Source organism: Rhinopithecus roxellana, chromosome 7, assembly GCF_007565055.1.
Source record: "Rhinopithecus roxellana isolate Shanxi Qingling chromosome 7, ASM756505v1, whole genome shotgun sequence".
Lineage (NCBI taxonomy): Eukaryota > Metazoa > Chordata > Mammalia > Primates > Cercopithecidae > Rhinopithecus > Rhinopithecus roxellana.
In genome coordinates, this window is record NC_044555.1 from 59,746,668 (window position 1) to 59,761,443 (window position 14,776).

General features: G+C 45.4%; 1 protein-coding gene and 2 non-coding genes across 3 annotated transcripts; all 3 read right to left on the bottom strand.

Moving 5' to 3' along the window:
* Window positions 1-799: 799 nt before the first annotated feature.
* DKC1 (dyskerin pseudouridine synthase 1) lies at window positions 800-14,632 on the bottom strand. The gene is made up of 15 exons (XM_010352885.2): window positions 14,395-14,632; window positions 12,455-12,522; window positions 11,893-11,979; window positions 11,424-11,515; window positions 11,028-11,212; window positions 10,348-10,412; window positions 10,026-10,152; window positions 9,103-9,233; window positions 8,550-8,693; window positions 6,879-6,999; window positions 4,572-4,690; window positions 3,810-3,913; window positions 3,247-3,325; window positions 2,166-2,303; window positions 800-1,685 (listed from the first exon to the last, which is right to left on the bottom strand). The coding sequence occupies exons 1-15, from the start codon at window positions 14,408-14,410 to the stop codon at window positions 1,617-1,619; spliced, it is 1,545 nt and encodes a 514-aa protein (XP_010351187.1). The 5' UTR covers window positions 14,411-14,632; the 3' UTR covers window positions 800-1,616.
* LOC115898895 lies at window positions 3,397-3,525 on the bottom strand. The gene has a single exon (XR_004058549.1). It is a non-coding gene; the product is annotated as a small nucleolar RNA SNORA56 (small nucleolar RNA).
* On the bottom strand, window positions 8,876-9,007 carry LOC115898890. Its single transcript, XR_004058544.1, has one exon. It is a non-coding gene; the product is annotated as a small nucleolar RNA SNORA36 family (small nucleolar RNA).
* Window positions 14,633-14,776: the final 144 nt, after the last annotated feature.

Below are 14,776 nucleotides of genomic sequence, written 5' to 3' on the forward strand. Positions count from 1 at the left end.
TAGAAAAACACCCTAAGGTTGTCGTATCTGGAGGAGAGCCCATTGTGGGCACATATTTAGAGAAAATCCTAGCCTGGGGTCCCATGGTACAGTGGAGGCTGGTCGCTGAGCCTGGGCTGGGGTCCACTCTGCACGCCTGGCTCATAATGTGGCTACAGCTCAGGGCCTCTCCTCACTGCATCCAAGGACTCCCCCACGAAGCGCCACTTTTTTGAGATAGTCTCACTGCTTTGCCCAGACTGGAGTGCAGTGGCAGGATCTCGGCTCACTGCAACCTCCACCTCTCAGGTTCAAGGGACTCTCCTGCCTCAGCCTCACAAGTAGCTGGGATTACAGATGCACACCACCACACCTGGCTAATTTTTGTGTTTTTAGTAGAGATGGGTTTTGCCATGTTAGCCAGGCTGGTCTCCAACTCCTGACCTCAGGTGATCTGCCCGCCTCAGCCTCCCAAAGTTGATGGGATTACAGGTGTAAGCCACCACACCCAGCCTCTTTCTTGGTTCTTAATACCAAATCGGAAGCAACCCTAGACCTTTCTTCCACTAATCTGTCACCAAGGCCTTCAGATTCCTGAATGTCCCTAACTTTCAGCTTCCTTCTCCCGACTCACCCTGCCTCCCTCCTGCCAGGCCCACTATGTATAAATACATCAACCCTCTCCTCTGTTCTTCTACAGATCACTGGTTTTATGGTAATCACTGCCTCTGAGTACTCACATCAGATGACAGGGCCCAAGGTGAACTGTGTAAGATACAGAACGAAAATGTAAAAACCAGAAAACATAAAAGCATCACACTTCAAATAGGACATAAAGGTCCCTAGATTTTTAATCAAAATATTTTACAATTTTTGCTCTGCTAGCATGAGATCACCAACAAGAAAACCCAACAGGAATACATAAAAAACTTAACAGATTGACTTTAATAAGTAAAAATTACAACATTCTTCTCCCAGCAATGAACAATTTCATTCTTTAAAAGTAATAAATGAGGCCTAAAACAAGACGGCACAGGAACAAGTAGTCAGATGGATTTAGGTGAACACTGTACAGAAGCTTTGAGGAAGTGCAAAGGACTGACCTCTAGGCCAGAACAAGACAGAAAACTACCAGGCCCGTCAGACACCAGCATGGACAAAACTCAGTTATACTGAATTCAGAGACAAAATTCAGTGACACTCTTCTATCACTTATTTAGGGTTCTACACCATTTCACTGAGCAGACTTAGTTTTTTGTTTTGTTTTGTTTTACAAACCTTATAAACAGAGGGGATTAAAAAATGCAAACTAGGACTATGATGTTAAGACAACCACTAGCAGACAGCTGCTGACAGTTACTGGGTCTGAAGGTGAGGCTTCCCAGCTCAAACCGAGAAGTCATTGGGATAAACTCTGCCTCTTTCATCACCCATATCCTTAAAACAGGACAAGATGGGATGACCACACCAGGTAACATCACCGAGGTCTCAAAGTAGCAGCTAAAATGTGCCAGAACTCTTCACCCTGTCTAGGACCTATGTTCCACTCTCTCAGCAACAAAAGGATCTATGACATGTTTTCTCAATAAGGCTTTAGTTTCTCCTCCAGCTGGACACAATGCTTCAAGTGGCCTTCACTACTCAGAAACCAGTTCTACCTCTTTTGCTTTCTTCTTCTTCTTCTTCTTCTTGGTGGTATCACTGTCCTAGAAAGAAAGAGAATGAAAGCTTATAGATACCGTGGGATCCACTAACAAAGCTATCACTCTCCCAGAAGGAAATCTGGTAAAGATCCACAGTCAAGCAAGCCTTTTTTCAGGACCTATAAGGATATTTTGGGTTCAAGACTACATGTGACACAAAGTTCTGCGAACCTTTCAGTGACACCCTAGTGGTCTACTTTTGGAAGTAGAAACATTCAGATCACCATCCTACACACCCTCTCCACCCACCATCAATAGAGCTCTAAGTGTAAGTGGTAGATGCCAGGTACCTCTATCTGTCCATTCCACAGGGAGGGCAAAAGCAGTCCAGGAACATGGGGAAGCACTAAAGGCACTCAGTCGCATGCCACCCCCAGGCCACAGCTCCTCCAAGAAGAGTAACAAAGCTGGTACCACCTGGGTAATTCTTTCCCCATGGAGGGACTAAGCCAGCCCAAGGAACCTGAACATATCTCCACACACCCCATCTCCAGGCTCGGCCCCGCTCTCCAGACCAGCTTTGGCCTTCTTGTCCTTCTTACTCTTCTTCTTTTCCTTCTTGATCAACTGAGGAGCTGCTGGAGGGGTCTCGTCACTTTCACTCTCACTCTCTCGCTTCCGCTGAGATGAAAGCAATTGGTTAAGTGTTAGATCTTGGGCAATAATGGACAAGAAAGGTTCAGTGAGTCAAAAGGTAGTGAGGCACCGAGAAAGATCCCAACTGAATCCAACAGGACGTTTTGTGACTACAAACCCGGACAGGGCTTTAGTTTACTGAGGATTTGAAGACAGTCTCATCCCCCAAATCCAAGAAGCCTTGAGGCAGGCACGAGAGGAGCAGAACAGCAGCAGCATGGGGCTTAGGGGTGGAAAGCTGTTTCTTTCACGACTGCAAGCCAGTCACATCAAGGGCTGCCTCATGCGGGCCTCCAAGGGCCAAAAGTGAGGGTCCTCAAGCCTCCCCACAGCAACCTGACCCCCACGGGCCTGCACAGGCCCTGGAGCCAGGGACGGTTCACCAACAGCTGCCTGGGCCATCCGTTTCTGAGCGCAGACCTGTCATTCTGTGCGCTAATGCCAGCAGCAACATGGGGTGGACTTGCCACCCCATGCTTGACTGACTCTTTCAACACCGGGTGGTGCCGAGTTAAGATGCAATTCTGTTCTCTGCTGAATTTCGTATGGCCTCGAGTGTCCAACAGCCATGGCCTCTGATTTCAACACATCTGTCCTACCATTTGACCCACAGCGGGGGCCAGAATGACACACACACCAGCACCCATTCTATCCCTGTGTTGCTGCCATAGCTGAGGTAGGAGTCGAGGCCGATCTGATTCCTGAGCCCACATTCCTCCTCCCAGCAGATACGACAGGGAATACAAATCAGAGGAGCCTGCAGAGCCCAAACAAGCACCCCAGGGTATAAGGCAGCATTACCTGTGTATGCACCTCTGACGCCAGGGTATATGGCCAGACTGCAGACAGTCACAAAGTAAGACGAATGCCAGTGCCTCTTAGGATTATCTCCGCCAGCACACTCCAAACATTACAGCATGCCACTCACCTTTGCAGTTTTTGCTGCTTCGGCAACTACCTGCGGGGCTTTTACCACTTCAGCAACCACCTCTTTTTTGGCAGTCTCACTGAAAGAGAAGAGGGAGCAATAGGTCAAATTCACTGAATGGCTTTCCAGGGCAGTATTGATATTATGTAGTGTTATCTGGCAAGTCTAAAGCCACCATCAAAATACTAACGCTGGACAGAAGAACTCACCACTTACTATTGCAGACTGACTCCCTCTAGAGTCCCACGAGCCAGACTAGAAAGGGATAACTGTCTGCCGTGCAGGCCCACACCCCTAACTGGCCTGGGCAGCCAAGACCTCATGGGAGCCGAAGGGCTGGTTCCTGTGGTCCTGCATTTAGCAAGTTTGCCCCAAACCAAGCGACTCCCCCTCCCCTGGGCTCTACAACCTCCGTGCTCACCTGTCCCTCACCTGTCGTCTATGTACTCCTGCATCCAAATGGCAAGTGGGCTCTCTCTACCCTCCCATCCTCACCTGTTGTTGACGTACTCCTGCATCAAGGCCATCTCTACCCACCCCTGGCTGAAACATCCTGCCCTCACCTGTAGTCAACATACTCCTGCTTCCACGTGGCAGGCGTGCTCTCTGTGGGCTTCCCGTACTTGTCCAGAAGGCCCTGCTTGATCATCAGCTTCTTCTGACTTGCCTGGTGGAACATCAAGGTGTCAACATTAGAATGGTGCCAATGCGGAAGCGGGCATGGTGACTGCAAAGAATAGAACAAGGTTCCTCCCTGGTGTATTCTCAGCAGGGCCTCAAACTCCTCTCCAGAGCATTCAGAATTCGCCCACTAACTCCAACACGCACAGGATTTGTTGAAGGTCACAAAACTTATTAGTGAGAGCCTCTGCAGACATATGTCCCCACCACAGCCACTCTACTCTTTTGCCTTTGCACATGCTGCTTGCTCCCTCCCACTGCCCTGAACTCTCCCCTCCCCTCTTCACTTCATCAACACCTAATCCACTCTTCACACTGATGTGGCTTAACAGATGATCTCTTGCCCACACTCCTTGAGCACTGTGGACACTCCAGGTGACAGCCACCTCTCTGCACTTCTTGGTAGCCACTAACATGAATGAAATTTGCCATTCCACTGTGTGATTACGTAAGTAATGCCCAACTGTTTCCCCTCATTAGACTGAAATCTCTTAGGCCCAAGACAGGGCCTGTTTCCACTCATCGACAATCCAGAGCCCAGCACAATACAAGACTGTGGTGGTGAAATACACCAAGAGCTGCCCAAGTATTCAACAATGCCAAACAAAAGAACCTGGCAGAGCACGCAACCCAGTACCACTTACCTTTGGACCTAAACCCCACTTCCGAGGGTAAGTGTCTCTCTCCATGATCACTCTCTTGATCTTTGCTACTATACCATGATCGCAGGTAGAGATGACCGCTGTGGTCATTAACGCAATAGCTACAGGCATTGAATAAAGAAAAGAATTATTTGAAGGGGGAAAGAATAGATAATTGATGAGCCCCAACTCTACTGTTGTATGCCACTTTTAAAACTCTGAGCTCTACTACTTTAATTGGGGTTTCCTTTGCTCAGGATATGCATATGGAAGAAATCCCCCATTATGAGAAGAAGGCCTCTGAAATGATGTTAAACTTCTCAAATTAAAAAAACCCAACCAAAGCACCTAATGATACACATAACAGGCTCGCAGCTCAAGACATCTATAGGAACGGCATGTACACTCCCTTTGCGGCCACAGAACCTTTGAAGTTTTAGGGATTCCTTTTCTGCTGCTGTCCATAGGCCATGGCTGGCCTGCCTGCTCACAGAGCTAAGGAATCCTGATGACATGCTTACTTCTGGCACAAATTGGACCCATTAAATGAAGAGCTCTAAGGTTCATTCGCTAAGAGGGTGCAGAGCATTTAAAGTCTTAAGAGACAATCCAACAGTAGCTAAGCTTTCACGAGTTAAAAAACACTGGTACTTTACATGAAACCACAAAAGACTTGAAATAGCCAAAGCGATCCTAAGCAAAAAGAACAAACCTAGAGGAATCACATTACCTCACTTCACATTATACTATAGAGCTACAGTAATCACAATAGTATGGTACTGGCATAAAAACAGGCACATAAACCAATGGAACAGAATAGGGAACCCAGAAACAAATCCACACAGCCACATTGAACTCATTTTTGACAAAGGTACCAAGAACATACACTGGGTAAAAACCAGTCTCTTCAATAAATGGTGCTGGGAAAACTAGATATCCATATGCATAAGAACGGGACAAAATATCCGCAAACTACCCATCTGACAAGGGATTTATAACCAGAATATATAACGAACTCAGCACTATAGGAAAAAAATCTAATAATCCAATCAAAAAACAGGCAAAATATCTGAATAGACACTTCTCAAAAGAAGATAAATAAATGGCAAACAGGCATATGAAAAGGTGCTCAACGTTGATCACCAGAGAAATGCAAATCAAAACTATAATGAAGTATCATTTCACTCCAGTTAAAATGGTTTATATCCAAAAGACAGACAATGACAAATGCTGGAAAGGATGTGGAGAAAAGGGAACCTCTGTACATTGTTGATGGGAATGTAAATTAATACAACCACTATGGAGAACAGTTAGGAGGTTCCTCGAAAAACTAAACTGAGCTACCATAGGATCCAGCAATCCCACTGCTGGGTATATACCCCAAATAAAGGAAATTAGTGTTATCAAAGAGATCACAATAGCCAAGATTTGGAAGCAACCGAGGTGCCCATCAACAGATAAACGGATAAAGAAAATGTGGTACATATACACGATGGAATACTATTCAGCCTTAAAAAAAAATGAGATCCTGTCATTTCCAACAACATGGATGGAACTGAAGATCATGCTAAGTGTAATCAGTCAGGCATAGAAAGACAAACATTGCATGTTCTCACTTATTTGTGGGAGCTAAGAATCGAAACAATTGAACTCATGGACAGAGAAGAGTAAAAGAATGGTTACCAGAGACTGGGAGGGTAGTTGGAGGCTGGCAGGGAGGTAGGGATGGTTAATGGGTACAAAAAAAAAATAAAGACAGATCACCTGAGGTCAGGAGTTCAAGACCAGCCTGACCAACATGGCAAAACCCCGTTTCTACTAAAAATACAAAAACTTAGCCAGGTGTCATGGTGTGCACCTGTAATCCTAGCTACTCGGAAGGCTAAGTCACGAGAATTGCTTGAACCTGGGAAGCAGAGGTTGCAGCGAGCCGAAGTCACGTCACTGCACTCCAGCCTGGGCGAAAGAGCAAGACTCTGTCTTCTTAAAAAACAAAAACAAAAACAAAACACCAACAACAAAAACAAAAAATCTAATGAATGAACAAGACGAGTAAATCACAGGCTGACTATAATCAATAGCTTAAGTGTATATTTTAAAATAACTAAGGTGATAGATAAATAACTAACAGTAAAATAGGACTGTTAGTAACACAAAGGAGATATGCTTAAAATGGATGCCCCATTCTCCATGATGTGATTATTATGTATTGCATGCCTGTGTCAAAACATCTCATGAACCCCATAAATATATACACCTACTATGTAACCACAAACATTTACAATTTAAAAAATAAACATCCCCTCTTACCCATGCAGATTGCTTCTCCTTTGGTGGTGATAACCACAATCTCCTGATTGACCTCAATGCCATCCTCATATCGAAGAACACCTGGAAGCATGATCTTGGCCCCATAGCAGATAGCATTTACCTGCAGAGATGGCACCATGTGTGAGGGGCCCAGCTGCTGCCTTCCACCCCACTCCCACACCAGAGCAAAGGAGGACAACAAGGGGGTGGGGTCTGACACCATGAAACAGGGATGGCACTGATAGCCCACTAGCTGCAAGGTGCATGAAGGGACTCAGAAGAGCAACAGCCACCTCACTGTGCTAGGCACCACTCTCTGCACTTTACACACAAGACTTAAAAGTCGTAAAGAAGACTTTCAGGTTTTCAGGTTCTAGAGACTCACAGGTACTTTCATTTTATTTTTTGTTTTCTGGCAGAACCTCCCTCTGTCGTCCAGTGGCACGTTCTCAGCTCACTGCAACCTCCACCTACCGAGTTCAAGTGATTCTCGTGCCTCAGCCTCCCAAGTAGCTGGGATTACAGGCATGCGCCACCATGCCCAGCTAATTTTTGTATTTTTAATAGAGACAGGGTTTCACCATATTGCCCAGGCTGGTCTCAAACTCCTGAGCTCAAGCAATTTGCCTGGCCTGGCCTCCCAAAGTGCTGGGATTACAAGTGTGAGCCACTGCACCTGGTCGGTATTTTCATTTTAAACATAAAAATAGCCTTGGCATTCCTTAATTGCTCCTCTCTCCTCCTTATCAGGAGAAAGAAAAGATTTACTAGAGATCCAGGCAATAACAGGCTCCTAAAGAACTTGAAAACAAGACTACTGAGGCCTGTTGAACGAATCACCCAAAAGTCTTGGTGCAGAATTTATAGATCAGTGGGTACAACTTAAGGCTTCCTCTCCAGAAGTTCAATGGTGCCCAAGGCACCCATCTGCCTCATGCCATCTCCACTCACCTAGATCTCTTTTGCTGATCACATTCGACCCTCCCTTTACATTCACCCAGAAGCCAACGGTTTGATAAGGAGAGGATATCACATTTATGTTGTCCACTGTTTTGCGACTTAGTTTTTTCAACTATTATGGTGCCATCTTTCAGTATTTATTACAGCCTATACACATACAAAATATGCAAACATCTGTACAAGATTTGAATATAAATAATTACCAACTACAAACATTTTAAATATCCAGAAATTTTTATCCCTCAAGTTAGAGAAAAGACAGTATGCTTTAATTTATAAAAGGCCAACTCTCTGATCATCATAAAAACACAGCTCACAGCCTTGATCTCCTGGGCTCAAGCGATTCTCCCACTTCAGCCTCCCAAATAGATGGGAATATAGACATGTGCCACTACACCTGGCTATTTTTTATTTTTGTGATGACAGGGTCTTACTATGTTGCTCAGGCTGGTCTCAAACTCCTTCCTGGGCTCAAGTGACCCTCTTGCCTTAGCCTGCCAAAGTGCTGGGATTACAGGCATCAGCCACTGTGCCCAGCCTAATGTGCCTTATTTTTAAGTATTCCTACCACTAAACTTTTACTTTAAATTAGTATACTTGGTTTGGACTTGAAAAAATAAATAAATAAAACCCAAGAAAAACAATAAAAAGAGCAAGCCTCATCTTTGGAGTATGTTCTGTCCAAATATAAATTCCTAACCCGGAACTTACTGCACTGTCTTTCATAACCAGCCGTTTATGAGATGTCAACAACTTTTCCAAAGGGTAAACAACTCGCCGCAGGTAACTCTCATCCTTGTGGTTATCATATAGCCACTGAGCATCAAGCACATCGTGCATTGTCACCATGTGGTCCTGAAAAGCAGCCATGTATGAAAATAATTCAGTTTATTTGCATCTCGGCCCATCAGATCCCAAACTTCCTAAAACTGAATGTAACTTGTCTACTAGTCCAAGCTCATTATGTCTTCAGCCTCTTCAGTCCTGGCTCTTCCAGGCATCTTTAACCATTGAAGTATTAGATCCCAAGCAGGCATTTTTGTAGGCTGGGAGGCAAATGAATAGAATAATACTTCCTACCCAATCATCTCCCTTAGCCCATTTTAATGTCCCAAAGTTTAATTAACAGAACAGGAAAGCTGCCCTGGACTGAACTCAACACTTTGGAAAGCGCCTTTCCCACAACATGAAGCAAGTGGAGTGCCACCAAAGGCTGGCAGATGTTAAGAACAAGCTCTAAAACTTGTAGCCCCGTAACACATACCTTTTCACTCATGACTCCAGAACGAACCCTCCGAAGCTCCTGCATCTGACCACCAACTCCCAATAACAAACCAAGGTGCACACATAATGTCCGAATGTAGGTGCCGGCCTCACAACTCACCCAAAAGATCCCTAAGATATACACAAAAAAGAAAAGCAGCACCTACTATAAATACATCACTGGTTGAGGAATGGTTAGCCTTCATCTGAGCCATCAAGACTAGAGGTGACAGACAGAGGGCATGACTAACACAATATGCCAAGGGCAACCACTTCTTAAAATATAAGCATTTGCTGTATTTAAAGATCTGCAATTCTGATATTAACAGAATTTTTAACAGTTAGTTGCAGGTATATTCAGCATGGTATGTTTCATGGATGGGAGGAAAATAGGCATTGTCTTAAATTTACTTCTGACAACTTAATCTGACCAGCCCTGCTAAGTATTGCTATGTTTAAAAGAAAAGTAAAATCCAACTGTTTATTGTTGCTTTTTGCCATTTGGTAGCATTTTACACATAGGCTTCAATCTGGAGAATACTCTGGATTCAACAGAAAAACCTTTTAAATGATGTTTTGTACAACAGAAACTTCTAAGCAGTCAAAATTGCAACAAGTAAAAAACACATGCAAAACATACTTTGGTGAAAACACCTTTGAACAAAGCACCGAACTACACAAATGCAGAATGAAAACATTTCAATTCCAGCAGAAGCAGTCATCATAAAAAGTGCAAAAGCCATCTCACTTTACTAGGCACTGTTCACTTTTTAACAAAAGATAATAAAAACTATTGCCCACAGATAATATGCCAGCTGTAGGGCAGGTTTCAGAAAGTCTTCAACTTCAAGGGCATCTACTTTTAACAAGAGAACAGAATCCTGAAGAATGTGTTCATAGCCACTCACAGACCTAATGACCCACCTAATCTTCTTTCAGGATCGTATTCAATCATTTTGCTCTCGTAGATGGTCCTCACTCGGAGCTGCCTCTTTACTGCAGCAATAAGTGGGGGTCGCTGGAATAGGGCACCTGTCAGAGTTTCTAGGGCCTAAGAACAAACACAAACCAAAACAAACACCCTCATCAGAATGTAAATGTGCAGTCACTGGTCCAGGCTGGCTGTGGCAGCTGACTGAAAAGGGCACAAAAGGAGTCAGCCAGGACAGCTAACCCATCTCCAGATGTTTAGGGGCTCAGAGATCCAAATCAACAAAGGGTGTCCTCCCTACAATTGCAGACTTACCCTAGAAAGCTGGGTCCCCCCTTCAATAGCATTGTGCAGCCGGACAATCCCCACATACTCTTTGCCTGAAAAATGACAAGAGTAGTCAGGTTTGGCCACTGAGTTTTCTGTTTTTCATATTTCTTATATGCTCAGTCACTCCCATTTTGCACAACAGGAAAAGCAAGCAGTTTGACCTTGTGTTTCTATAAAATCTGCATGAAGACAGATTTCATGGTGATGATGTAGGAAAGAATGAAGACACTCTCTCACTGGGAATTCAATGTACTGACAGGGACAGCTGGGAGTACCCAGTGTAGAACCTGCCTGGAAAAAGCCTTGCAAGATAAGCAGGCTTTTCTCAGATAAAAATGAAGGAAGGATACTTTAGGCAGAAGCAGTGGCACAGAGTGAGAAGCCTACAGTGATAAGCTGAGAGCTGAACCTGGACAGAGTTCTGCCTCCAGGCTACAAATGGATCCCGTCAGCTTGATGAATACATGCTTAGTATGTGGAATTCCAAAAAGGGTGGACCACCAAGATCTGGCAGGGGACAGAAGGTACACAGAAACCAAAACAGTATCTCTGCTTTAGGATTTTTTTTTCCCTAACGAAGAAATAGTTTCCAGCAGACAAAACATAGAAGGGAAATACAGAAAGCTTTCCACTCTAGCCAGTCCTTCCCTCCCTCTCCCAAATACCTGCACTCTGTTGTGACTTCACCAAGCGAGTGGCTCGTTCTATGCACACGATTAAACAACCAGTCACCTTGGGATCCAGAGTACCACTGTGCCCTGTCTTCTCCACCCTAAGTATCCGTCGAATCCAGGCTACCACCTCATGGGAAGAGGGGTTAGAGGGCTTGTCAAGATTAATGAAACCTGTCCTAGAATGAAAAAAAAAAATTAATGTATCACCCACTCCTGTGCGCCAATGAAACAACAGATCTAGAGTTAAAAGAAAAAGAATTCACTGTGGGTACAGGTTATATATTCAAGACAAAGCTATTCTGGCATGTCACTGCCTTCTTGAATAGCTGGTGTGAAAGCATTTTCAAAAGAAAGTAAGTTTGCACAGTGCCTCCTCCCAACACTTACCTGATGTAGTCCCCAATCTCTCTCTTTAGAGGATTTGAACCACATGCAAGAGGTGTATAGTGTGTTGTCCTTACATTCAGCTTATCAAAATTCTACAAAGCAACGACACAACACAAACAAAATACCATGTCGTGAGCACATGTAAAAAAAGAGTCAGTACCACTATGTGGCCCACAAACTGGCACAGGCCTGCAGGATGGACTAAGTACAAAAACTGAGAACTGTTTACAAACTTAGCAATTTAACATTGTGGGGACATTTATTCTACAACAGTGTCAAGTGCACTGCAAATTTTTTTAAAAACTTGGTTCTTCATTTCAGATACCTTAAGGAATCCTGCTTTAAACTGTACCAGTGGGCATTTCCTAAAGTCAAGGACGCCAGCAGTAAGTATTCTCAATCAATTGCTTAACACTTGGAGATAACATAAAAGCAGGCATTCACCTGATGCACGATTTTAACCACATACCTTTAGCAAAAGGGGCCACTGAGACGTGTCCAACTTAGCAACTTTGGATTCGGGTTTGATAAGAAATTCTTCAGCGTGTTGTATTTCCTTCGACAGGACAGAAATATAACCTATTAAACTTCCCACCCGATTTTGAACAATTCCATTACTGCCACGGAAATGTATGCCTTTTAAATAGAAAATAAGGCTTCCTATGCATTTTCACTGGGACCTCCAAGGGAAAGAGAGAGAAGAAATGAACCAGGAGTACAGAGGGGAAGTGAAATGCCACTAAGATAGGTCCAAACATTTACAGAGAAAGGGGGATGGTGGGTCTGTGGGTGGCATAAGGAAGAGAAATTCAGAGAGAGCAGTTGGTTAAGGCCAGCACCACTTAGTAAGCTATGCCTGAAGGACACTTGGACTGTCTAGGGCTGTCTCATTTCCATGCTTTTTCAAATCTACACAATGACCACCAATGCTGGCCCATTCCTTGGAAACCTTTAAAAACACCTCTTTCTTTTAGTTTGTTATTTAAGTAAACCTTTTTAGTCAAAGTGAAGTCAAACACATTACTACTCACAGCTACATCTTCTTCTGGCAATGACTTCCGCTCCTTTTTCTTCTTATGTTTCTTTGGCAAAATAATTACTAAAAAAACAAACACAGGATTCGGGAATTTTCCCCAAGAATAAATGAAACAAGAGTTTAAAATAAAGACCGAAATTAGGGCAGGTAGGAAATGTATTTTAGGTCTACGATTACAGTCACATGTCACATAATGTTTTGCAAGGTCAGACTGCGTATGTGACGTGGCCCCCATAAGATTATAACATAGCTGAAAAATTCCTATCTCCTAGTGATGTCTTGATGATCCCGACCCTGTGTAGGTCAACGCTACTGTGTGTGCTGTGTGTGTTTGTGCCTTAGTTAACAAAAAAAAATTAAAAAATTTTTAAATAGAAAATAAAAAGATATAAACAGAGAAAATATTTATGTACAGCTGAATAATGTGTTTGTTTTAAGCTAAGTACTATTACAATAGTCGAAGTAAAAAGTTTATGAAGTTACAGTAAGCTAAGATTGATTTATTCTGAAGAAAAATATATTTTTATAAATTTAGTGTAGCCTAGGTATACAGATTACGAAGTCTTCAGTCTGAGGCCTTCACATTCAGTCACCAACTCAGCCAGGGCAACTTCCAGCCCAGCAAGCTCTATTCATGGTAAGTGCCCTCCGGTGCACCACTTATAACCTTGTGTACTATATATATATATATATATATATATATATATATATATATATATTTTTTTTTTTTTTTTTTTTTTTTTTGAGTGGGGGGACCCTCTTTCCCCAGGCTGGAGCACAGTGGCAGGATCTCGGCTCACTGCAACCTCGGTCTCCCGGTTCTTAAGCAATTCTCCTGCCTCAGCCTCCCAAGTAGCTGGGATTACAGGCGTGTACCACCACGCCCACCTAATTTTTTTGTATTTTTAGTAGAGACGGGGTTTCACCATGTTGGCCAGGCTGGTCTTGAACTCCTGACCTCAGGTGATCCGCCTGCCTGGGCTTGCCAAAGTGCTGGGATTACAGGCCTGAGCCACCGCGCCCGGCCCTGTGCTATATTTTCACTGTCCTTTTTCTGCTTAGACATGTTTAAATACACAAACTCTCGACGCTGTGTTCCAACTGCCTACAGCATTCCGCACAGTGCCATGCTGTCCAGGTTTGTAGCCTAGGAGCCATACGCTACACCATATACAGCCTAGGTGTGTAGTAGCCTATGCCATCAAGGTTTGTGTAAGAGTCCTCTGATGTTCATACAATGATGAAATCGCCTAACGACCCATTTCTCAGAACGTATATCCGTAGGTAAGCGAGAAAACAAAGTGTGTAAGGCCAAATATATGGGTCGCATGGCTGGGTAACTGACTGCAGGCTACTGCACGTGTCGGCTTCCCTTCCGGTTCACCACGTGGCTATGGCAGGGCTTAAATATCCAACAGAAGCACTCAGGCAGCGGGCCGGAAAGTTCCACAAGCGACCACTCGACTGTCCCCGCAGGCTTGTGGCCTCTAGAACTTTCTTGCAACTCGGAGCTCTATCCCTGCTCCGGGGTCCCTCGGCTCCTTTTCTTCTCGGCCCGTTTCCACTACCCTTGCCCCCCTAGTCGCATGGAGCTGTAACGGCGGCGTCCGGGCTGGCAACAGCACAGACACTGCCACGTCCCCCGCCACCACAGGGTGGGCAGCACGGCAGAGGTCCTTCGACGGCGACCCGGATCCCAGAGAGGTGAGAGAGCCGAGCCCCATCATACTAAGTCACCACAAGGGGCTTCCACTCTCGCGCCCTTGCCGTGGAGCCAGTGCCGAGCTACAAGGCCGGCTTAAGGCCGGGCGGAGAAGAGGCCGACACGCCGGCGGGAACCAGAAGGAGGCGTGCGCGGGCCCCGATACCATCCCCCCACCCCCAGATCCCCGAGTCGCCGGGAGTTAGCACGGCCCGGACGCCTGCAGCCCTTACCTTCCGCATCCGCCATGTTACCCTGCACCGCGTGCCTGCAGCCCGGACCACAGCCGAGAGACCGACCGCAGACTCCCGCCGCCTCGGTCCCGTCAGGCCGCGCTGCTAAGACCCACCCACCCGCGCACCGCCCTGTGCGTGCCTTGCCGTGGGGCGGGAGGGGGCGGGGCCGTCCCCGGGGCGGAATCCGAGGCGCTCGCTGGTAGTCCGCGCAATGCGATTTGCTGGCTTGGCCAGTACGGAGGGCGCGACCGCGCGTGAGCATCGAGCCTCAACCAGCCCGATTGGCCCAGGCTGGAAGCGCGACTGCCGCCCGCCCGGGCAGCCCGGAGTCTGTGGGCGTGGCCTCAGCTGTAACTGGTTCACCTCCGGTTTTAGCTCC

What these genes read in the sequence shown, in the direction of transcription:
- DKC1 (XM_010352885.2), bottom strand. An exon ending in AAGCAGCAAAAACTGCAAAG is followed by an intron (nt 2,304 to 3,246) that starts GTGAGTGGCATG and finishes CTTTCATCTCAG; the next exon opens with CGGAAGCGAGAGAGTGAGAG. An exon ending in GGGCCGAGCCTGGAGATGGG is followed by an intron (nt 1,686 to 2,165) that starts GTGTGTGGAGAT and finishes CTTTCTTTCTAG; the next exon opens with GACAGTGATACCACCAAGAA.